Here is a 24,535-nt window from a genome sequence, read left to right as displayed (position 1 = left end):
GAGATCAAATTCATCAGCGTTAAAAGGGGAAGTGGAGAGAAAATAAACAGTCGTTTTGTGAGAGAAATAAAGAAAGGACAGGGCGTTTTCACCTTCATCCAGTGCGCCGTTGGCCACCCTCTCCTGGACGGTGTTGGAGTGGCCGATCAGGTCAAAGCCTAAGTCTGACAGGTAGTCGATGAGGGAGTGACGCGGGTCTGCAGACTTCTCGTCCGTCAGGCTGTCCTTATCTTGCACTGCAGATGGACGGAAAGCCTAAGTTAGCCACAAAGTTTTCAAAAAAGTACCGCAGAAACTAGCTTCCTATTTCAAAATCTCCAATGTGTCGAATGGGACAGTTCAATTACCGCTGCTGCTTTTTAAACCGCCGTTTTCAGTGGGACTCAAAGGTGCAGACAGCCTGAGAAAAAGAAGAGCGAGAGACAGAGAGGAAAAAAGCAAAAAAAAAAAAAAGCAAAGAAGGGACCAATTACATATTTGGACACAGGTGAGTACTGGTGGAAAGAGACAGACAGACAGACAGACAGACAGACAGACTTACGTTGAGGGGCTGAACGGGGAGGCTCCAGCTCCCGGGGGTAACACCAGCTTCATGGGGGCCCCGCTCTGCTTCAGATCGTTCACCGCCGTCTTGATCACCTCTGTCCAGCTGCACACAACATCACCAGGTTAGAATTCCGTCTACGGAACGCCGTCGGGACCAAACAACGTCCGCCCTTCGTTTCTCCAAAACTCACGTCTTCCTCTCTCCAAGAGACTGCGCCACCAGCTCGTAGATCTGAGCACCGCTGTCCCAGGTGAAGATGACGTAAAAGGCCTTACGGTCTGCCACGAACAGAAGAACGGAAAAGTGAAAATGAGTCCACGACTTTAAATATTATTAGCTCTAAAACAGAGGTGGTTTAGTTTCATCAACTGTGCCCGTTTCATGACTAGGGCTGTCACGATTGACATTTTAGTTTGCAATTCATTGTTATACAAATATTGTATATATATTTTTTCCCCGTGTTAAGCCACTATAATGGAATATTCAAATAATAGTTTAATAACACATTTCTCACTATTGACTTTGAACAGCGGAATATAAAAAGGCAGGTTAGTAGACTGTTCATTTGCCTCAACCGAACTGATGAAAATGCACCTACTACACATTTTATTTATTGTACATAATAATATCTCAACTCGACAACGGATTTCTAACTTAGGTTTGAAATTCCGCTTGAATTTGGACGTGAAGATGTAATCGCGGCATCGGACGGTTTGATAAAATGATTGGTCAAAATAGCTGCGACTAGACGATTATGTAATAATTGTGACAGCTGAAGTCACCACCCAACCCTTATTGGTGCAATGAAGGTGCAAGATGTGCTTGGTCAGGAGAGACATATGGCCAATAAAAAACATTTATTCATTCAGTAGAAATAGAGTAGCACATATAAAAACAGAAGAGTGGCTCCATCTGGAACAGCAGCAGTGTGAGTTGAAGCCCGTAATGGAGCCGACCAGGCCGAGCAGCTTGTCCCCCGCCCCCCCACACTTGTGTCCGGTGATTTGAGGCCCACCTGTCGCCACCTCCCTGAGAAACACAGAGTCCAGCTTGATGATGGGACTGAGCATCTGCTTGCCCTCCTGCACAGCGATGTTGCTCTTGCTCTGACACTTGAGCACCATCTTGTCATCCTGCCGCTGCAGCAGCACCAGCAGGTCCCCGAGCAGCACACACTGAACCTCTGAAGAGGTGGAGGCGGTGGGAGGGGAAAAAAAAAGGAGGAGCACAGGGAAATAATAATTCAATCGAAATTTAAAAAACCAATAGGAAATATCAAAAAAAAAAAAAAACTTATCTGTTTTTATTACTTCAAAATTGTAGTTTTAACATGTCCTAAGATGCGCAGCTGTTTCTTGACTTACATTCTAACATGTGAATGACTTACTGTTTCATTCACATACATACTTTTATTAAATTATCACTGATTCTAGCAGCAGGCACTTGGTTCAAAAGACTGAGTAGGCATCCAAGATGTATTCAGCTGCTCAACTTCGATTAGAGGAATCATTAATGTGGTGGCTTATCATTTCCAGTATGTTTGGCAATTTCAAACAATAAGTCTCTGCATGCAGCGCTATCCTTTACCGATAGCTTTCTCCTTTGTGACTCTCCAAGTCAGTGGGCCTTCATAGATCATCATCTTCTGGGTCAAATCAATGTTCTAGAGATAGATAGTGTCAAGACAAGTAGTAGACAAAACAAGGAGACAATCAGAGCAGAAGTTTTAAACTAAAAAAATCTTGGGTCAAATGATTGTTTGTAAAGACATTCTCACCCTGTACTCAGTGTAAAGCTCATTACTGGGCTTGAGCCCCGAAGTGTCCAGTCTGCGCTGGTAGTCCTTCAGCGTCTAGAGGGTGAGACAAACCCCAAACAGTCAGCCAGCATGTCTATCCTGAGTTCTTTGAAGTTTGCAATATAAACGGCCCTGCGCTCTGCGGTGCAGCCGGTCACTGTGCGCACAGCGTGTAAGGTGATGAGTCGCGCTTTTCTCACCAGCAGGTTCTCCATCACTTTGACCTCTTCGTTGACGTGGTTGAGGATCTTCCTGCAGCATTCTGCACTCTGCTGGATGCTCTCCTTCTCTGCGGCGTCCTCTGTGGTGAGACAGGGCACATAGGAATGAAGATAAAGAGATTTACACAACCGGGCTCTCTACAAGGAGCGTAAATCACGACTGGAAAATGAGAAAACAGGCAGGAATTGATGGACTGTTTTGCCGGTGTGAATAAGTAAGATAGGAAACTTGTCTTGTCTGTTTTTCGCAAAAGGTTTCTGATCTATGATGTACTGTATATGGACACAAAAAGTCAAAATAGTCATAATTTATAGCTCCAGTTTTACTTTAAAATCCCCGTAAGTACTTTTGAGAAAGGACATGCACTCAAGTGCACGAACACACACACACTCACCTGTGCTCTTTGCAATGTTCTCCAGCAGCAGAGGATACTTGGTCAATCTCTGCATCTCATTGGGGATGATGTCCTTCAACTGCAGCCTGCGGCACTGGGGCTTGCTCTCCGCCTCCTGTGTCCACACACAAACAAAGAGTGTAAGAGTATTAGGGGTGGATGGACTGGTAGAAATACTGGTATTGGAAGTATTGGTTTATCGGTATTGATCTGATATTATATAATTGTGTGGCAGTTCCGCCTGCCACACGCCACCTCGAGTGGCTTTTTGAGGGCGCTCCAACACAGAGACACAACCGATGGTGTTTAAAGGTACCAGTATATTGAAGTGAGTGGGCAAGATGGAACAAGCCCGGAACAGATAGAAACATGTCATGACAAGGGCTCCTCCCGTATGTGTGTAGGGATGGGTGATTTAATTTGTGCTCGTTGATTGCTCTGACAAGCAACAGGCGTACAGTCACCCCTGGTACAGGGCCCATTTAACTAGAGCCTCCCTTTGCGCTCAAATCAGCCTCTGTTCTTCTTGGCATGGATTCCACAAAAATTTGGAAACATTCCTTTGAGATTCTGTTCTATGTTGACATGATTGCATCATGCCATTCCTGCAGATTTGTCAGGTGCACATTCATGCTGCGAATCTCCCGTTCTATCACATTCCAAAGGTGTTCTACTGGACTTTTGCTTTGTGACGCGGTGCATTATCATGCTGGAAGCGGGCGGCCATGAAGGGATGCACATGGTCCTCAACAATACTCAAATAGGCTGTGGCATTTAAGCGATGATCGACTGTTATTAACGGGCCCAAAATGTGGTAAGAAAAAATCCCCCACACCATTACACCACCGCCACCACCCTGGACTATTTCCACAAGGCAGGTTGGGTCCATGGATTCATGCTTTTGACAACAAATTCTGACCTCTACCATCTGTGTGTCTCAGCAGAAATGGAGATTCATCACGCCAGGCTGTGTTTTTCCAGTCTTCCGCTGTCTAGTTCTGGTGAGCCTGTGCCCACCGCAGCCTCAGCTTTCTGTCCTTGGCCGACAGCAGTGGAACCTGACGTGGTCTTCTGCTGTTGTAGCCCATCCGCCTCAAGGTTCCACGTGTTGTGCATTCTGAGATGTTTATTTGCTCACCACAGTTGTACAGAGTGGTTATCTGAGTTACTGTAGCCTGTCTGTCAGCTCCAACCAGTCTGGCCATTCTCCGTCGACCTCTCTCATCAACAAGGCGTTTCCGTCCGGAGAACTGCCGCTCACTGGATGTTTTTTGTTTTTCCTCACCATTCTGAGTAAACTCTAGAGACTGAACATCCCAGGAGATCAGCGGTTAGAGAAATACTCAAACCAGCCCGTCTGGCACCAACAATCACGCCACGGTGGAAAACACTGAGATCACATTTTTTTCCCCATTCTGATGGTTGATGTGAACATTAACTGAAGCTGCTGACCCGTAGCTGCATGATTTTATGCAGTGCACTACTGCTGCCACACGACTGATTAGATAATTGCATAAATACATTTGTATCCATACACTGTATCGATACTGTATTTACTTGTTATATCATGTGTATGCATGTAATATGTGGATTGCAATATGGAATACGTAATGTAACATAAAATTAAGTAATTAGTAAGTAATAATATATTTGCCAATAACAGCCCTAGTGTGTATGTGTGAGGCTGTCAATCTGCACCTGCCTATTTGGATATATACTGTATATACACTAGTGCCTATTTATCTTGCATTGAGATGTGTTTGTCATGTCACCTGGATGAAGGCATTGAAGCGCGGCTCTTTCTTCTGCCGACTCTTGATCTGGTCCAGGGCCCAGGACTGGTGGCTGCAGAATCGGGCTGTGAGCTTTTGAAACCACTCTCCCTCTGGACCTCCAAACTGGAACAAAGCACAGGAAGGAAGTCAATGTGTTAGCCAAAATAATACATTATAAATAAAGAGGAGATGTGACTTAGAAATGAGATGCATCAGATACAGGTGGACAAAAGCTAACAGCATGCTGTTTTACACCGATCAGCCACAACATTAAAACCACTGACAGGCGGAGTGAATAACATGGCTCATCTCATTCCAATGGCACCTGTGAAAGGGTGGGATACTTTAAGCAGCAGGTGAAAAGTCAGTCCTTGAAGTTGATGTGTTGGAAGCAGGACAAATGGGACAGCGCAAGGATCTGAGCGAGCCAGCATTAACTTTTTCAGAAATTTGTGCTACAGTAGCTCTTCTGTGGGATAGGACCAGAGGGACAAGACTTCCAACACATCAACATTAAGAACTCACTGTTCACTTTCTGCCTAATATATTCCACCCCTTTACGGGCGCCAGTGGAACAAGATGAGCAATGTTTTTCACTTCACCTGTCAGTGGTTTTAATGTTGTGGAAAGTCATTGGCATCAACCCTCCAAGGGCTGGGGACAGATAGTACTCGTCTCCCTTTACTCTCCCTTCTTGTGAGTAAAGGGAGTCGAGCGCAGTAAAGGGAGACGAGGACCGATTTAAACACACAGGCAGGCAGAGGTGTCCTTTTATAAATTATTTTGTATTCAAATTAAAAAATAACAAACACTTTTTCGACACATTATTAGACTATCATATCAGGTAGTTTACAACACCTGAAAAAAATGTGTATGTGTTCCCAGAGGATTGAAGTCAGTGTTGAATGCAGGCCTGATATGGGATGACAATCACAAAATACTATCAACAAAATACAACTTAGAGTGTAAAAACAAATAAAAGGGACTCACTCGGTTGAGCAGTGTGGCGCCAATGGATTTAACGATAAAGCCGTCCTCTAAACGCAATTTCTTCAGATTCTCGTAGAAGGCGTCTGCATTGGCACGTAGAGACGATAGAAAACTCAAACACACAGACAGGCAGGGAAAATACAAACACAAAAGCCAGCTCTGAGAGTTGTGTCAGCTCTGCCCTTTAAACTTCCGTCATGAGTTATTGTGGACCTGAGCAAAAATATACTAAATTTGGTACAACCTGGGGTTAGTTAAAGGACAACTCTGGTATTGATACCAATCACTCGGGTTGACTCCAAATGACCAAAAAATAAGGTATAAGGGGGAAAAAAAAAATACCAGAGTTTTCTGCTAACTGTGAATTCTTCCCGCTACTCACAGTGCATCTCTATGATCTCGTCCAGGCTGGGGAAGATGGTGGCCAGCTCGGTGCTGGTGAGGAACTCCTCCCTCTCCAGAGGTTTGGAGAAGACAGTCTGCAGGACGCTCAGCATGCGCACGTGAGCGTGCTCGGTTGCATACAGCTCTGCCAGAGAGAAGGGCAGGGTCAGCGGCGCACATGCAAACCAAATGTTATCCATCTTGTTTTTAAAAAGTGAAAGGTGACCCTGGTCACAATTTTGTGTTTTATCTGATGCCGCTTAAAGCAGTGAGTATATTTGACTGAAAGTGACAATTATACACACTGGGTTTTCAAAGTCAGTGAACTATTATTGTAGTTATTACTCAAGCTTTATACTATCCTGTTCTAATCCATATCCAATATGACTACATACATGAGTACTTGAACTTGTTTAAAAAATTAAAAATTATAAAAAATAAAAAAAGTGGCAGGCCATCTTTTTTTTTTTTTTATAAATAAACAAGCAACAACTAAGGATGCAGTCTAGACCCGTCAGGATTGGTGTAAATACAGATGTGTTGGCATCCGACATGCATTCTGAGGTGTCGTCAAATGTGGTGTTTTGTTCTTTTTAGACATCTGCTTAAGTGGAAGTACTGTATCTAATCACTCATGAGAAACTGGGACTGTGACTCCACTCAACTGGAAGTACTACCGCACATTAAGATTGGTCCCAGCGAAAGGCGCATTATAAATTAAATGTATTATTTTCTTTACTGGATAAGGTTTGGATAATATTCAGGGCAAACAGCTCCAGCTGGACATGGTAGCAATGCCAAAAATAGATCCAACCCCTGAGGGTGTCTTACAGGTGACACAACAGCATGGTCATTTGCATATTTAGCAGGGAAGTGAAACAGCTCTGAAGCCAGGTGGCCTTATCTCATCAGACACAATCTGGATCTCTTGCTGGATCTGAACGGGGTCTGCGCGACACCGAGCAGCTCCATCGTCTCCTCACCGTTGATGACCTCCTGCCTCTTCATCTCCTTCTTGCTGAGATGGGAGAGAGCGTCGGAGGACGCCAGCCCACGCCAGTTGGGGGGGTCCTGCTCCAGCTCGGCCAGACGGGGCTCCATCTCCTCCAGTTGGGGGGAGGGGCTTGTGGGGGAGTGGCCGGGACCTTCGAGAACGAAGAGCGGTCCATCGCTGCTGCGGAAGAGAGCGCGCTTGTGAGTGTGGACACAGGATGCATCGGAACTGGACAATTACTCGCGTAAGGCCCGCTTAAGGACCTCGACCTGTGATTCGGTGAACTATCACCAAAATCGCAATCGTTAAATGTAATAAGAAGCATTAAGTTCTTTGAGCTACAACCAGGTTTACAAACTACCTTAACCTGAACCCCATCTAGGAAGTCCTTGTGACCACACCGTCTTCTTAACCAACAGCAAGTAAAGAAGCTCCTAATGATCGGCTGGCCACTAACACTTAACCATGAGGTCAATATTGACCTCACTTGAGAATTAACCCTTTCAGCAAAATGTCTGACCTCTTAATGAAATGAGTGAGGTATCGGACTGTTACTCACTCCCAACCTCACACTTCAGGTCAATTACTAAAGACAAACTTGTTTCATGGTCAATAGTCAGTCAATTATTGTACAATCAAATGCTCAGCCCGTCCAAACAGTCAATTGTGTTTTGGCATGTAGCTGTCCATTCAAATTGGATAGTGGCAAAAAAAAAAAAAAAAATGCTCTCCTTTTGGGAAATTCTCACCAGCTTAGGCCCCAAATGAAGTTTTTACTCAGAAATGCTTCCATTATGTCATGCCGTCTCAATTTCAACAGACCTTGCTAGATCTGTGCCTCAAACTCTCATTCTCAATTTATCGTTTAAGTTTTGAATGAATTTGTCAACGGGTCTGAGTTTGTCAGTCTTCCGTCTGTCCCCGCTGTGCGTCTCTCCCGCCTCTGGGTGGGAGGGTCACGTCTGCCTTACGGGTGGGGGTGCTGGGGGGAGAGTGGGGTGGGTGAGGATGCCGTGTTGGAGGGCGGCTGGAGGTCCACGTCGCTACGGGAACGAGACTGTTTGGCCCGGGAGGAGGCGCGGCGTCGGGCGGAGTGCCGGTCCACGCGTGCACTCTCGCTGCGCCCCACTTTCCTGTTGCAGCCAGGGACGGCGGGAGAGGGGGCGAGTGACGGGGGAGGGTAAGGTAAGGTCGGTAAGGAGTGAAGAGACGGGCAGACGGGAGGAGAAGGAAAACGGACAGGAGGAGGAAGGACGTTAGTCAGGAGAGGAAACGGAGGCGCGTGAAGGGAACAAAGACGCCAGCACGTCAGACAATAAGGTAAAAGAAAATGGCGGCAGCGAGACACAAAATGAAAGGGTGAGGACGGTAGTGAGTGAGGACGGAGCAGATGAAGTGCACAGGGATAGCAAGGGGAGGGTTGACGGGAGTTCGGGACCATCGTCCAACGTGGTGGATGAGGGAAAAGGGTGAATACAATGGGAAAAACGAAATCCATGTGGAGGAGAGAGAGAGAGAGAGATGAGAGAAGGGTTAATATGCATGCGGTGTGACATGCATATGGATAAGACAGTGGACTATATTATGGAGACATGTCATAATATGGCTACAGGTCTTATCGAGCTTTCTGATCAGAAGCTGATCTTTCAGTTTGTACAGTCACAAGAATAAGAATAAGAATTTGAAGCTCCTGCGCAGTGAATATAACAGAACTTAGAAAAGCAACTTTGATGATGCTCATTAAGCTCGTCAGCTTTTCAGTTTCACCACCACTGCAGCTCTCTAACCATAAGCTTTTCGACATATATCATCAAACTAATTATACAACCAAGTTTACAATACTTATCCACTTATCCATGCAGCATATTCGTGTTTGTGTGCGAATTGGCATGAGGAGGGCGTGACTGGATGTATGAGGCATGTGACTATGTGTCATGGCCGACGTGCGTTATGTGTAAGTTATGCATGTTGTGTGTGTGTGTGAGATCAGTGTAAGGCCCGACGTGCGTCCGTGCCTCTGTCAAGGCGTGGAGACCAACCTTGTCTTCAGTCTGCAAAAACACGGGACATCACATGGTTACACAACCGAAAAGTGCTTCACACCTGCTGTGCAATCTAACAGTAGCCCCGACATGCAAGCGCTCATTTAGCGTTTCGCACACCGAACAGATGCTTTTTACCACTGACAGAGCAGCAAAACAGAGACAACGCTAAAGCCCTGGCGTCACATGTAAACACCTGCACACACACGCGCACACGCACTCACACGCACGCACACGCACACACACACACCCCAGTTGTGTTACACACAGACACCTGGCTTGGACGCACAAAAGCACATACGAGAGCTGGCAAAAATAAGCCTAGACTTATTTCACATTATGTAACAAGATACCAAGACGGTTAGCCATCATGGCTTTTACAGCCTTACAGCAATTACAATTCCAGATCCATAAACCTCCTCGAGCCTTTGACTGGTGTTAAACTGAGACGCTATCTAGGAAGCTTTACTAAAGTGATGCTATGCTATAAAAAGCGAACCAATAAAACCCACAGACAATTAAAAAATGTAACTTCTTCTTCAGAGTTCACTGATGTATTAATTTAAAAGTACTTGACTAAATATAGAGTCGAAAAAACAATCCTTGATGCAAAAAACAATGCAATTTAATGCCTGTTAACATAACAAGAAGCATGACAGAACGCACAAAGGAGAGGTAATGGAGAAATAGAACAAGAAAAAACCAACAGAGTGTCGAGTCTGGAGGTAAAGGGAGAGAGGGTGTGAGGGAGAGGGAAGGAAGAGGGTCCCCGTTCACTTGGTTAGGATCCTTCTCCGAGGTCCATGTTAGGTTGCTAGCAGGCAGCAGGACAGCAGCTAGCACGCAGCAGGGACAGACCACTGGGGGAGTTTTATCACACTCCCCCAGCCTGAGCACAAGAGACACAAATCCCACGGTCCCCCATAGTGTCCCCCTCTGACACTTTCTGCAGCATAACCTCTGACGTAAGCACTTCTAGTTTCTATTTAAGCAATTTAGAGATTTTTTTTCTTTCTTTCTTTTTTACTTAAGCCCGACTTACCCAGGGACCTCCCTCTGTACAGGATTCATATGATTTCTCTCCATCTCGCTCACCTGTCTTTCTCCAGGCTCTCCTCTATGGGGAACTCGCTGGGTGAAAAGGGCTCGCCAATGGACAGCCCCACTCCCAGACCGACAGGGGACGCATCACCCCCTTCTGACGAGGGCGGTGGTTCTAAGCGATTGATTGGCAAGCCTAAAGGACAGTGAGCAGGACTTAATGTATCGCTGTGTTCTTTATAAATACATAGCCTATGTGTGCATAACATACAGTAGGTATAGTGCCAGTAGGGCCATCATTGGATCATGTTCTTAATCAATTCCCTTTTGTGAGTGATATTGTATAATAAGACTAATCCGAGCTGTTGTAATACGCTCATAGCCATGCCATCATTTGGGTAAGAATTACTTTTTGTTTAATTGTTTCCCATAATTAATCCTGGAAACAAGACACCCTGACATCGAGTTGCTCATTTTAGAAGGTTGAAAATGCATCCAGTTTACAACCCTGCTTTTCTTTTGCTGCTTTCGAATGGCCCTAAAATTAAATAACAACTGTGTAATAGGAGTACATATTTTTCTTTATTTCATTTTCAACACCTGTGTTTCCCCTCCAGGAAATCTTATGGCTGATTCATCCCCATCCTGCTTACCATCGCTGTGTGAGTCTGGGCTGGTGGCGGCGCTGGTGTTTGCCCCTGAGCCCTCGGTGATCTCCAGCCCGGGCAGGTAGGTGGAGCCCCCGCTGGAGCCGGACTTCCTGCTGGGGAAGGACGGGGGCGCCGGCTCGGTCTGACAGCATCTGGAGGGAACGGGCCCGCTGCCTTTACGCTCCTGGCTCACCTTCTCCTTGTCCACTAGAGAGGGAGGGGGGAACAGGAGCACCGGGAGACTGTCAGAAAAGTGGAGCAACTGGGAAGCAGAGCACAATATAAAACAGTTACAGAGAAGCAGAGAAGGGGATACTCGGGTTTGGCGAAATCAGGGTCGCTGTGGTGAGAGGAAGGGATTAGTTTGGAGAAAGGGCAACATCTGTTCACTACACGAGTTGAAATGGCCGTGCAAGTGGACGTGTGCGTGTCAAGTGTGTGTTTTTGTCAGTTCATCATCACACCAGCGAATCCAAAACAATACGGTGCACCTTAAAACCGTGAGATGCAGAAATCAACTAAACACTACCCCACTCGCATTCACTCCTTGGACTGATTTGGAACATGCAGACATGCAAATCTGTTGATTAGTACGGGTGGGACTATTCTAAGGATAGATGGGGGGGCGGGGGGCGGCTGGTACCTTCAGTTTCTGTTTTAGGTTTGACCTCGGCTGTAGTAGGAAAGAAGGGAGGACAGCAGGGTTCTCATACACAGGTCATCATTCTACACATCAAAACCTGAGAGACCTAAAATATGATGGCATCACTATCAAAATGGAACGGACTATGTGGAATTAATTTTTGAAGTGGATGTCTCTCCTAAGCTCAGTGATTCAGTGTGGTTACGCACTGGTGCCTGCAATCCAGCTCGGGATGCCGGGGAACCCCCCTCTGGGCTTTGTCTTGGTGGACTCGTCCTTCTTTGCCTGAAAAGAAGACGGAAGCAGGAAGGTTCAGTCAAAAGAAAAAAGCTCGGAAATACAAACAAACTAAAATACAAACCTGTGACCGTAACTGCCTGGGCCTGATCCAATGACTCAACAGAGTCATTGGATTTTTTTTTTTTTTTTCCCCCTGTCTTTCTTAAATCAATTGGAATGTCCATCTGATAAGTTGATGAAACTAATCTGTTCATTAAAAGTTAGCTGTGAAGATGCCTGGTTTGTAATTCATTTTAACCTGCCTGCAGTTTTGTTCAAAGAGCAGAAGCAAAAGCCGTGTTCTCTGCAACATATGAAAAAGTCATGACATCATAATAAGTATGTGCAATGTGTTATCCGGTGAATACGAATTACGCCTATTGAATAAGTTAATGTTTCAAATATTGAAAGGACATCAATCTGTCAAGTTTCCTACTAATAGGGCTCACCTTTCCCAGAGGCCTCCTGAAGAAGCCGCCTCTGGACTTCTTGCTGTCCACAGCTCTGGTCTTCACCCCAAGTTGCTTCATGTAGAAGGCCACGGCAGAGAAGATGGACTGACTACGAGAGACAGAGAGAGAAAGAGAGAGGGATTGTCTTTAACAAACACCATCTGTGCTCGTAAAGTGTGGTGAAGGAAAATGGATTGAATGTTTTTCTTCGACGGTATTGTGACGAAGATCTTGATAAACATTGCGATGGCCTGACGTTGTCTGACGCAGCGGAGTATGAGAGCATATTGGTCAGTGGGATGGTGCGTGTCGGTGGATTATCTTCAAGTCATACGTCATTTGGCGCATAAATTAATGAGGAAACATTTTCATTTCAATAAAACAAAGACCATAAAGTAAGGCTGATGGAAAGCATGAGAGAGACATCAAATAAATGATTAAAGGGGCCTCTTATGCGTTTCCTTATTTTCTGTCTTTTTTTGTGGTGTTACAGAGGCTTCCGACCGCTCCGAGACCTATTTTAACTTGTGCAAAAAGGAGCATAACAGGTCCCTTTCAAACAGATGAGATGAGGAATGGAAGATGAATGAAGGACTGTCCAGAGGAGGAGGAGTTTAGAAAGGGAGGAGAGAGAAAAATCAGATAAGAGAATCGGAGGCAGAGGAGGAGGGCAGAAGCCCGGTGAAGGAGGAGCTTGAGGATAGACGCTGCAGGGAGGAGATGGAGGTTGTCAGAGAGACAAGAGGGAGGGATGAGAGAAAAGAGGAGTCGTTTTTTGTTTTTTTTGGAGGAGGGGGGTGGGAGGAGCAGACTCCTGAGGGCCAACACAAAAGCCCATTTTAAAAAGTGTTTTCGTCTGAGGTTTTGCAGTCATTGATCCCCGGAGAATGTGAAACACAGAGTGTCAAAGATTTTTGCAGAGTTGCAAAATAGAAGGCCAGGCACGCATGCACGTAAATCAAGATTACTGCAGAACAGAGCTCTTAATAAACATACTTTCTACATTTTAAATTTTGCAACACACTTCAATTTCATTTCTTAAACATTTTTCACAAGTCGTAGACACTAAAGCACTTAGATTAATATTAATAAGTGTGGCGGTCCCCTTCTGACACTTGTGAGGCGGCCACACCCAGATTCAGATGCAACATCAGCTGAAGAGACGAGCAAACCTGGCCCTGCAAACCATCTCACCGTCGCAGGAAGGAAGGAAAAAGAATGCAAACCAATTTTAAGATCATGAATGCGTTACTCACCACTTGTCCTCATCCGAGACGATGGTCGGCCTAGAAAGAGGAAGAGAGGCACACGGTGAGACAGGGTGGGTAGAGAGAGAGAAACGGCGGTGAGGCACCTGGCGGCGTCACTCACCTCTTTCTTCTAGGTAGCATGTTTCCTTTCCCTCGCCCCACAGATTCTTAACTCTGTTTTAGGTCGGTGAAATCGGAAGCGACTGAGTTTTTCCCGGTCCAACTCAAAGCTGGCTGTAGTATTATTGTGTTCAGAGCAAAAGCTATCGAACATATTCTGATATTTGCACAAAAGAAAAGAGAAAAAAAAAAAAGAAAAGAAAAGAAAAAATATCTAAAAAAATACGAGACGCATCAAACCCTGCACCTCTGACTGCACTAACAGCGAAAAACAAATCTCAAAGCTGCAAAAATGAACAAAATGATGATCTGCAAAATAAAAAAAAAAAGTCTTCAGGAAACTGCGCCAAAAAATCTCTCTCTCTTTCTCTCTCCGATAGTTGTCTGCAAGGAATCCCCAAGTCAAATAATGCCCCGACAGGGCGGAAACGACTATTTAACTGTGTTTTTGTCTGATGCAACACGCAGGCAAGACGGTGGAAATCAGATCCCTGTGTTCTGCTATGAACATAAAGGGTGGGAGGGCTTTCCCCGGGATTCCCCTGAATAATCCTATCAGGGATTCTGGTCCCTTCCTTCTCCTGTCGGCGGGACCAATGGGAAGCAGACGGGCTGAGGTCACTGTGTTGTGGGGGAGCGGACGGGTGGGGGCGAGGGGGAGCCGGGGTGAGCGAGTGCGAGAGGGTGTGGAAAAGTGGAGGAGCGGAGGGAATAGAGACGCGATTGTCTGAGTGTGTTAATAGAGTCAAACTGAATTGATCCTTTTGTACATGCGAGACAGAGCCGACCACGTCAGGAGGAGTCTCACGAGCTCTTTGATGCAGGGCTGAGGCTTTTGGAAGCATCTCAAGTGACTGAACGGGTGAAACGCCCGAGCGGCTGCTCCCGTGGGTCTCCTCCCTCATTTCTGCTGCTTGCTTCGTCTTGGGCCCTCGCTTTCTCCCCTTCAGACCAGATGGAGTCGGACCGTCGTCCGCTCACTTTCCTCGCCTCCTCTTGTTTCCCGTCAGACTCGTTTGATGCGGGAGATAGGAGACGGCTTGTGTGTTTTGGCCGCCGGGTCAAGGACAGATACACTTTTCACTCTATTCCTCTATCTCCTCCACAGCCCCGGCACTGATAACACAGTGGCCTTTTTCTTCCTCCTCCACGCCCGGCTCCCTTCACTTGGCACAGCGCCAAAAATGAGGCTTCCTGCCAGCGTGGCACTGCCGACTCCATCTTTTTTTCTCCCCCTCTTTCCATTTCCTCTTCCTCATGCCTTCTTCCAATCACGGCTTACGTTTCATCTCATCCGCTGGCCTCCATCCTGCTATGGTAGTTTTTTTTTTTCGTTTTGTTTTTAACTTATGTTCTCCCCATTACACCGTCTCTGTGCAGAGCTGGCCACAGAGCATAGCAATAGCACTTAATTTTTAAATGTTTTTGGAAACAACCTTAGAACACACTCAAAAGTCTCGTTCAGTTATTTCCACTGCTGGAGTTCAGAATGCATCAAACCGTTTTGCTTTTTATTAAAAATTTGTACTAATGGGAAGTGGTGTGCATTCTGGTGAATTTTGACGTTCTACTTTTCTTCAGAGTTAATGGATGGATATCTGGATATCTTTACAGTAAAAATTCAAGGACAAGGGATAAACAAAGTGTAATATCGTCTCGTATCTTTATGTACAGTTATGATTTAGTTACACACAGTCGGCTGCCGGCTATAAAAGACTTCTGCACAACAGGGACAATTTTCTGTGCGGCAAATTAACGAAAAACAAGGTAGTTTAAGCGGATCTTTGTTTGGCCGTTTGACCTTAGAATACACAAATCCCCGTTTTCCACCAACGCAAACCGAGTGCTGGTTCTGGGCTGGTGCTTGTGCCGGTTCCAGTTGGTTCAACTTGGAAACCTTTTAAGCACCGGTTTGCCTTTCCACGGAAAAAATGGGTCTGAAAGTCACGTCATTACGTCACTATAGACGTCTGCATACGTCTTTTCATCAGGATAGGGAACAATAATTATTATTATTATTATTATTATTATTATTATTATTAGGGGTCCAGCCCGCGGAGCGATTTTAAGACAGATGTGCCAGTACACCAGCCCAAAATATGTCAAACCTGGTTAATACATCCCCCCCTATCTGAAAGACATACTTCGGCGTAAGCTAGAAACATAATTAAGGTGTCGTTTTAACCGCTTTATAACAAGGATTTTGTGGTTTAAATTTAATCCAAACCGATCCACATATGGAGCAGATATTAGTGAAAAACCAAACAAACTTGACCCAAAATATTCACTTGGTATGGTTAACTGACACGTCTCGTTCTAAAATGAATGAGAATAGATTTACAGTAAGACACTTTATGACGTTATCATATTATTTACTAGAAATGAGCAGATTCATACTGAGAATGTCCAGTTGGACCGTGTCCAGTGTGCCGAGGGGACTCACTTTATAGTCTCTAGAAGTTACCAAACTATCCTTTTAGTTTATATATATTTATATAGCTTGTTACCTGATGGATATCATTAGATCAGTTCGATTGATATTTTAAATCCATGGTCCACGTTACTTTGCCGGATTAATGAAAAATACAAGAAACAGTAATTCACAGGGTTCCTCAAGGCATTCATTGGAAACACTGAAATCTGTGACTGAGTGAAGCGTTCAAAATCCAACGAGGCATTGGAAATCTGCCTGGAGTGACTGAAAAGCTGCTGGAGCTCTGGGCCCCGCGGACTGCTAGAGATCGAGTCCGTGGGCTCATAGCTCATGCGTTCTAAAAATTTAAAGAAAACGGGTGCTCCGATTCAATAAAATATGATATATTTTACAATATGCCCACACGGTTAGGGTTAGGCTTAGCCCTAACCCTAACCCAATTTTACGTTGATGAATGCCATACTGCTGAAGCGGTAAAAACAATGGGCACAGTGTTTTGCTCGGGCTTGCTTGTCCTCACCCACAGCCCCTGGGGACTCAGTTAAACCGTTCTTGGTTCTAATCCAGCTTCGAAAGCTGTGCGGCCCTGGAACCAGTTTTCTGGTTCCGGAGCCGGTTCTTTTGCTGTCAAAACACGAAGAACCGGTTCCAGATTTGGCACCGGCTCTGAACAGACCCTCAAAATGCCTTGGTGGAAAACGGGCCAAAGAGACACTTCAGAGTCTAGGAATCAAGCCCAGAGCTCTGACTCAAGTCCGACTCAAGTTTCCAGGGTTTAGCGATAGGCTGGTGGTTTGCTATCGACGTGGCAACAACGACTGGAAGGCGCAGAGCGAAGGACTCACTGTGTCTCGGACATCTTGTCCAGAAGGTTCTCTGCCACAGATTTCTCCTTCATCTCCATGGGGATGCGGTCGGTGGGGTAATGGGTCTCCACATCCATCAGCTCCGCCTCGTTGGGGGTCATTCCCATCATCCTCTTCTGCCTGAGCAGGACGGAGCAAAGAGGAGAAGTTTAGCCCGCCTGATAGCAATGGAGAAACACCAGAGTTATACTTAGTTCTGTAACCCAAGCTTAGATTTAGGGAGGAGGTTTGTAAAATGATGCCTGGAAAAGCGCATTTTTCTTTTCTATAATTGCAGGCAGGTGTAATGAAATCGTATTAGCTGTGGGAATTGTTCAAATGTATCAATAATAATAATTCAAATGTTGTGTCTAGTAGTTGAATCTGGTTCTGATCCATTGAAAGAACATGTTAAGACTCAAAAGCAGCAGAAGGGATTTTTTTATGGGATGTGCAATACTTTTTCCGTGGTTTCTGTGTGGTCGGAGCGCCTGCGATGTTATTGGCAGATCCGACCGGCTTACAATAAAACCTGACAATGCACCAACACACAGACCAACAAACTGGCTTTTTGGATTCAAGCAATGCATTCCTTTTGTTATCAAATCTCCAGTGCTTGGAATTGACTGATGAATAAATAATTGTCCCGAAATACAGGTCATCATTAACCAGTCTACTTCAGCATCAAGCGCCGACAGATTTCTTATGTTCCTACTGATGATCATCAGCCAGTGAATCCATGGTTAGTGTTTAATGAGTGGATTGTTTTCTACATTTCTGTCAATGGATGTAAGTAATATTAGTAAGCCTGTGAAACCAGCAAAGAGCTCTATAAAAGTAGTATATTGTCAGTCGTTGTATGAGGCGGAGCAAACCTCATCCAAGCAATTGATCCACTTAATCGCCCAATACAAATAACCCCAAATCCACCTTAAAGTGCACCGAACAAGTGATTCCCTGTTACGGTAGCAGATAGACAACAATGCGAGGACATCTCCCGACTAACTGCGCAATCAAAGATGACCAAACAGTTTGTGATGGCTTGAAGGCATCTTCCACACTAATCTGTGTCTCCCAAACATGCAGCTCGTCCTGCCGATTTTATCCCTCGCCAAGTATAGAATTTGCTCATCTGTCGTAGTCGTCGAGGTTTCCTCACCTGAAGTCTTCAAGCTGTTTGGCCACCTCTGCGGCCTGCAAACTCTGCACCTCCTGAGCATATCGTCTCTGAAGGTCCTCGCTGAGCAGATCTGGACGGGTCCGGTCTAGGGGACAGAAGAGGAAAACACACTTATGGTATAGAAGAGTGGCCTGCTTTGCCTTTATTTATTGCACCAATACTGCAGTCTCAATCGCCCTGTGATTTCCTTTTAGGGTTTCTTACTATTCCTTCCCCTAACTATGTGCTGTCCTGGTAGCTCCTCCTTGCCTGATTGGGTTTTTATCCTAAGTGAAATTAAATTCTGCTCTATTAAAAGGTGGATTTACATATTTGAGTTGACTAATCGTGAGTTTCAGCAGGGAGAACATAGGATGGCTAAACACCTAACTAATAAAAGCATTACACTCAGTTCTTGCGTCAGCTGGCAGAGAAAAGGATTTCAATGTGGATGAGCAAACGACTTACCCAATTCATAGGATACATGAGGAGGCACTGCAACTCTAAGAATCTGAAAATGTCAAGCAGAGAGGTAAATAATAAGTATAAAATACTTTATTATATTATTATTATCAATCCTGAAGAATTGAATCCCCGGGGAGAAATTCAGAAATGGTTTGCTTGTGGTGTATCAATCGATGCAGTTACTACATATTACCAACAGGGGTCACTTGAACACCAAAAAACAAAACACGACTGACAATAAAATCAACATATCCCAAACTGAAACAAAATTCATCCTTTGGTTTTTTATAATGATTAAAACACTACGGTGTACAAGACGTAAATGTAACAGGAAGGGTTGACCAAATTGGAAAATAATTTTGTGAAGTTTATAAAAAGGTCATAACAAAACAAAGATGGAGGGAGGCGGAGTGGAGGACAAGTCCTCTTAAAGGGCATTCCCACGATCCCAACAGGAAGTTGTCGGGTCAGACAGGGGAACAGGCGGGACAAAACTGCACACACAGCCGAGTCAACTGAGACGAGTATAGGGCCGCTGGGAACGCCGACGAGCGACAGATTGACACAGGGCAGGTTTACAGGGAGGAGGTTGATGAAAATAGAAAGACAGACTGGAGGCATGGTAAAAAGGCAGAGCTCATAGGAAAATAAACAGAGAAGGCAAACAACAGCAGACTGGCTAGACAATCACTCAAACACACAGACAGATAAGCTGTGTGTTTGCCAGCGGACAAATTCATTGTGTGCATGTTGTGTGAATCCCCTAATCGTACATCGAACCGTTTACACCAGAGCTGTGCGATACATTGAATTCATTTGGATTTGGCAGTGCAGAAGAATGGAATATCTTCATATTGCACGCGGAGGGAGAGTAAAAAAAACCTCCAATATTTAACCATATTTAAGTGTGGGGAATAACATTTTGAATTAGAAACTCATGAAAATGATCTCGATAGGTAATCGGTGTTGTGAAGATTGCACTGTACTTACAGCGCCTTTGTCCAGGAAGTTGTTGTAGAACTCCACAAAATGCTTCTTGGTCTCTTTGGTGCTGTGGGACTTGAAGAGTTCAGCATGGAGGTAGCACAGCTGAGAGAGGAAAGGCAGATGGAGGGCGGGGGGGGGGGGGGGGGGGGGTCGAGAGAGAGAAAGAAACAGACACACATGTACAGAGAGAGAGAGAGACAGAGAAAGAGGGAGGGAGGGAGAAAGAAAGACAGACACCGAACGATAGGAACAGAGGAGAGGGAGAAAAACAGAGCGACCGATACAAAGAGAGAGAAAGAGAGGGAGAGCAAAAAAACGACAAAGACAGATGGTGACAGACAGACAGAGAGAGAGGGAGAGACAAAAAGACCAATAGAGAGAAAGACAACAAGAGAGAGAGAGAGAAAGAGAGAGAGAGAGAGAGAGAGAGAGAGAGAGAGAGAGAGAGAGAGACACACACACACACACACACACACACACACACAGACAGAGAGAGACGGAAACAGTGAGAGAAAGCCAGACAAATGGATAAGAAATGGAGCGAAAGCTGAAGCCGGTGCGTTGGGTGTCCACTCTGCTCTCGCTACCGAGGGGTGTTTGGCGGAATTCATTCACTCACGAATTGAAAAGAAAAATTACCGTCTCTGTTGCGAGACCCTGGACACACAAACACCACGCCAGAGAGCAGCAGACTGGGCACAGATCCAATATTGATACTGATACTGTACGTCGATGGACCCAGACACAGTTAATTGAGTATCCATAGGAGGTCGTGCCAGCAGGGGTCCTGCAGGCTTAGACTAACCTTGATGCTGCAGTTCAAAGTTATTCTCAATATCACGGAATGGCGACCAAATTTGGCCTTGGGACAATCCCACCCCCCACAACCCACAGTGACACCGCCTAAAAACTGTACACAAATCCGGCTACAATATATGTTGGCTTTCTCCTGATAACCATATCTCTTCCTGCTGCAGTATATTTCAGTAGTATAATTTGCAGCAAAGTTTCCCTGCAAAATTACTCATTCATATCACGTACGATGGGGGAGAAGGATGGGGAAAGATACCTATTAAAGCCTTCACAACATGTGAAATGTAATAATTTCTATCTGTACACTCATGTTCAAATCATATTGTTCAGCTTGAAGTTTGCACAGCAAATGTGTAAATGAAGTTGATAAGGAGAGCCGCTTGGGTGGGCAACAAATTAACATTCGTTGTGCATCCAACCATCACACAAATTAGGACTGTGCTACCTCAACCAAAGTAAATTCAGATCGGGTACTTCTGCATTTTGACCGCCTGGTTGGAAAAGTTGGCATAATTTACCACTTGGATGTTGACATGAACGGCATTTCCACCGATCCAAAGGTGATACAGAAATTTCCATTTTAAAGGAACACAACATAATGGCCACATCCCTTCAGCGACTGGTATTCATTTTGTTTGATTCATCGTGAATCAAACATTGTCCTAATGGGTAACATTTTTATATATATATATATAATAAAATTTGCTTTTATATATAAATATTTATTTTACAGGTATACTACTCACATGTATTTATTTAATTATTGGTCTGTTTATTTATTTGGTGGGGCCAAAAACAACAAAGAAAGGGGCCAGATTTGACCAGCAGGCGGCCAATTGCCAGTCCCTACTACTTATGGAGGGACACAGGGAGGAGAGGAACGGGGAAGAAGGGGAGGGGGTGATGAAGACAATGATCGATGAGGAAGGGTGTGAGGGGGAATAACAGTACCTGGGTTTTTCACAGTGGCTGCATGCAAAATGAAGGGAGAAAACAAGGCATGCCTCATGTCATAACAGGTACAGTGTCCATGATTACACCGGGAAGCAATTCTTAAAATGAGCACTCTCATCCATAAAATAGTCAGACACAGCTCAGTTAACAGGTAAGAGGTCTGAATCACTTCAAGAGACGTGCAACCCTTCTGAAAGTCATGCTGAAGGAAAGACAGGATCAAATAAAACAATGACCAATCAGAAACGCCGTAGGCGTAGAATTCTGCTTGAGCTGCAATCCAAGAGCAATAACTCAATAACTTATCCTGTGCATAGAAAGAATATTCTTATATATTTGACTATTTCTGTTTTGTATTTTTTGTGTATATTTTGGCAATTTTTATTTCCATTTTACTTTTACTTTCCATTGTATTTTATCATTGTTGTATTTTTTTCAGACTGTAAGAAAAACCTGCCTATCGCCTGTAGTAAGTATTCCTCGCACACGTAAATGCACCTGGTGGCGTACACTTAAACCCATTCTGATCTCAGCCAGAGACCTTCAGTCTGATTAGACCCTCACTCTCATTGGGGGCATTGCACTTTCTGGTCCAACTCTCCCTTTAACCTACGGCCCGAAGGTCAGACAGTGAAATTCATCCGCCTATAACAAGACAGTGTGTTCTCACCAGTGGAGCGCAGTCAAACTGCAGGATGACATGTTGTAGGAAGACCAGCAGGTGAGTGGGCCGCACCTTCAGCTGCTCTATACTGTTAAAATGTGCGCACTGGTCGTCTACCACCTGGAGAAATGGAGACAGAAGAAAGAGAAAGAAGTAAATTAACAGAAATGGAAAGTATGAGAGTGGTGGCAAATTGCAGTTAATTTTAATCCAATAAGCTTTATTAACTAAATTAAATATATTGTTTTGCAATAATACCAATACTAACACCATTCAACTCCAGTTATTGTTGAGAAAGACAGAACTAATAACATAGTGAGTTGCTCAGTTGTTCTGTGTTTGGGTTTGACTAGCATTGTTCAGGTTCAAGGGATTATTTGTCGTGAGGTCATAAAATCAAGCCATTGTTGTTATGACATGATTTTGAATTTTAGATTCTTCACAACAAAAAGACCTGCATGCGCTCACAATATGGATGTCTGAAACAACTAATTGTGGAATTTAATGAAAAAAAACAACAACAGATATGTCGTCTGATAGCATTGTTAAAATCCTCATTCACTGCAATTTAATGTTATTAACTGCAAGTGGATTTTTTTTTTTTCTTTTTTACATGAGAATATGTCATAAGAATTAACTCCCAGCCCCGGTGGGGTTTTTTTGGGGGGCATGAGAACCATGAAGTCACTCACATCGTTCAGGTCGTTCTCAAAGTCCTCATCCTCTGCCCCGATGATGCTCATGGCTGGGTTAGAGCAATGAGCCCAGAACACACCCCGCTACCAGGAGAGGAAGAGAGGAAAAACAAGGCAATTAGGAGAGACGTTTAACTGTACTTTAAACAATTCCACTCCCTCTCTGAACCCCCCCACCCCCCGACACTCCCCGCCCCCCCGCCCGCCCCTCTGTGGAGCCAGACACAAAGCCCGGTTATGGTTTGGACAAAGTGAACTTCCCCCCACTGTACAACAAGAGCAGATAGACAGAGAGAGATGAAGGAAACTTGCCGCCAACCAGCTCAGCCTTCTGCAGAGTGATAGCGAGAGAAAGGACTTCCTGTTCCATGCAGCTTGTGGTTGCTGGATTACAACTGCTGACCAATGAAGCTGTAATGGTGGCTCATTGCTTGGCCAGTAGGAGTGTGATAATACGTTTGTTTGTTTGTAGTGAGCCGTTTGGTACAGGGTCGTAGGTTCAGCAGCCCACAAACTTGAAAATGCCTGTTTTCCCTGCTGTACTGGAATGGTACCAAATTGGGAGCCCAAAACGGAGATATGTACCAAACCTTGGGCTTTGTGTACCATTACACCCCTATAGTCCAGTGTAAGTATCAGACCTTTAGCCCAGAGAGGTAGACTGCACTTCCCATCCCCATCAGCTACAGGTAAAAGTAATGTTCATAACTTAACGACTACCCAAAGCCTCCCAAACATGTTTTTTTTAATGGTCTTTAAACATTTTATTTGACTATTTGTAATTGGTAAACACTGAGTGGGCGATTCTGCCTCTACGCTCATTATAGGACCTGACGCACTCTGCAAAGTGATGTGTGCAAGTATATTCCTGGAACAAGTCAGTTGAATGCAAAAATAAGGAATGGGAGGCTGAATATGAAAGCCAATTAAAAGGGTTTAGGCAAAATGATTTGGACTAATTCATTCAGATGGATGTGCTCTGGAAAAAATATTAGAAGTCCTTTCCCCCTAGGCCATGCTAAAACATTTAGCTTGGGGAGCATATATTGGCAAAAGGCAGGGAGCTGATGTTTGAACCCGAGGGAAAACAATTAAATGTGGAGGACAAGAATTCAGCACAGTCTCATGAGATCCCCGTCGAATGTGACGCTGAGGCAAAGAAGGTTTTACGATGAGTAACGTGACAAATCCATTGATTTGTCAGTTGACAGGTTTCGCCGATACACCTAGGAGAGTGTCAGTAGAAAATGCTCTGAGAATAACGGCTCACAGCGACACAACTTCCAAATCGTCGAATGTGACTATGTTTCTGGAAAATAAAGATGGGGAAAGGCTGAGGCCCCCCCTCCACCATCTGACCCCCTTTTCCAGTTCCATGGAACACACACACACACACACAGACACACCCCTTGTTCCCTGTCTTGTAAAGGCCACAGACCAAGAGCCGCCACCGGGACACACCCAAATAACCACAGACACAGACACACGCGCACACGCGCACACACACACACACACACACACACACACACACACACACACACACACACACACACACACACACACACACACACACACACACACACACACACACACACACACACACACACACACACACACACACACACACACACACACACACCAATAACCAGTACAGAGTGAATACAGCAATAGATAAATTATCTAACTATAAATCCAGGATAGCCGTCTCTGTCTGTCTGTCTGTGTATATATGTATGTATGTATGTATTATCTCGACAACGGTTCATCCGATCTACTTCACATTTGGTGGGTGTACTGCTGGGGACACAAGGTTCTTGCAGTGTCGAATTTGGTGCAATTTGGACACGCGATCCGTGTAATACTAAAAAACTTTCAATAATCAGCGAACAGTGAGTCACAAAGAGCGTCTTTCCCCGACGTTTGACTTTAACTGGCAGT

General features: G+C 44.8%; 1 protein-coding gene across 5 annotated transcripts in view; it reads right to left on the bottom strand.

Annotated features, from left to right (window-relative positions):
- Positions 1-24,535, bottom strand: part of arhgef1 (Rho guanine nucleotide exchange factor (GEF) 1) — a 47,623-nt gene that overhangs the window by 2,504 nt on the left and 20,584 nt on the right. The window contains exons 2-27 of one of the 5 annotated variants that reach the window (XM_080005881.1): positions 22,595-22,681; positions 21,909-22,022; positions 19,475-19,573; positions 18,488-18,530; positions 18,020-18,125; positions 16,861-17,001; positions 13,468-13,497; positions 12,209-12,320; positions 11,690-11,765; positions 11,481-11,510; positions 10,841-11,044; positions 10,242-10,383; positions 8,076-8,237; positions 7,094-7,284; positions 6,109-6,255; positions 5,727-5,809; positions 4,734-4,859; positions 2,962-3,076; positions 2,546-2,646; positions 2,325-2,399; positions 2,135-2,210; positions 1,563-1,730; positions 738-825; positions 542-649; positions 348-400; positions 93-236 (exon numbers count right to left, since the gene is read on the bottom strand). In XM_080005881.1, coding sequence (XP_079862007.1) covers positions 93-236; positions 348-400; positions 542-649; positions 738-825; positions 1,563-1,730; positions 2,135-2,210; positions 2,325-2,399; positions 2,546-2,646; positions 2,962-3,076; positions 4,734-4,859; positions 5,727-5,809; positions 6,109-6,255; positions 7,094-7,284; positions 8,076-8,237; positions 10,242-10,383; positions 10,841-11,044; positions 11,481-11,510; positions 11,690-11,765; positions 12,209-12,320; positions 13,468-13,497; positions 16,861-17,001; positions 18,020-18,125; positions 18,488-18,530; positions 19,475-19,573; positions 21,909-22,022; positions 22,595-22,645 — 2,785 coding nt within the window. In that variant the 5' untranslated portion in view covers positions 22,646-22,681. Of the gene's footprint in view, positions 1-92; positions 237-347; positions 401-541; positions 650-737; positions 826-1,562; positions 1,731-2,134; positions 2,211-2,324; positions 2,400-2,545; positions 2,647-2,961; positions 3,077-4,733; positions 4,860-5,726; positions 5,810-6,108; positions 6,256-7,093; positions 7,285-8,075; positions 8,238-10,241; positions 10,384-10,840; positions 11,045-11,480; positions 11,511-11,689; positions 11,766-12,208; positions 12,321-13,467; positions 13,498-13,582; positions 13,962-16,860; positions 17,002-18,019; positions 18,126-18,487; positions 18,531-19,474; positions 19,574-21,908; positions 22,023-22,594; positions 22,682-24,535 lie in introns of those variants that run through there. The other 4 variants (XM_080005882.1, XM_080005883.1, XM_080005884.1 and 1 more) reach the window with 4 other exon arrangements.

This window comes from Zeus faber (assembly GCF_960531495.2).
Source record: "Zeus faber genome assembly, chromosome: 8".
Lineage (NCBI taxonomy): Eukaryota > Metazoa > Chordata > Actinopteri > Zeiformes > Zeidae > Zeus > Zeus faber.
The sequence above is the reverse complement of the archived record's forward strand: the minus strand, read 5'-3'. Positions and strand labels throughout refer to the sequence as shown.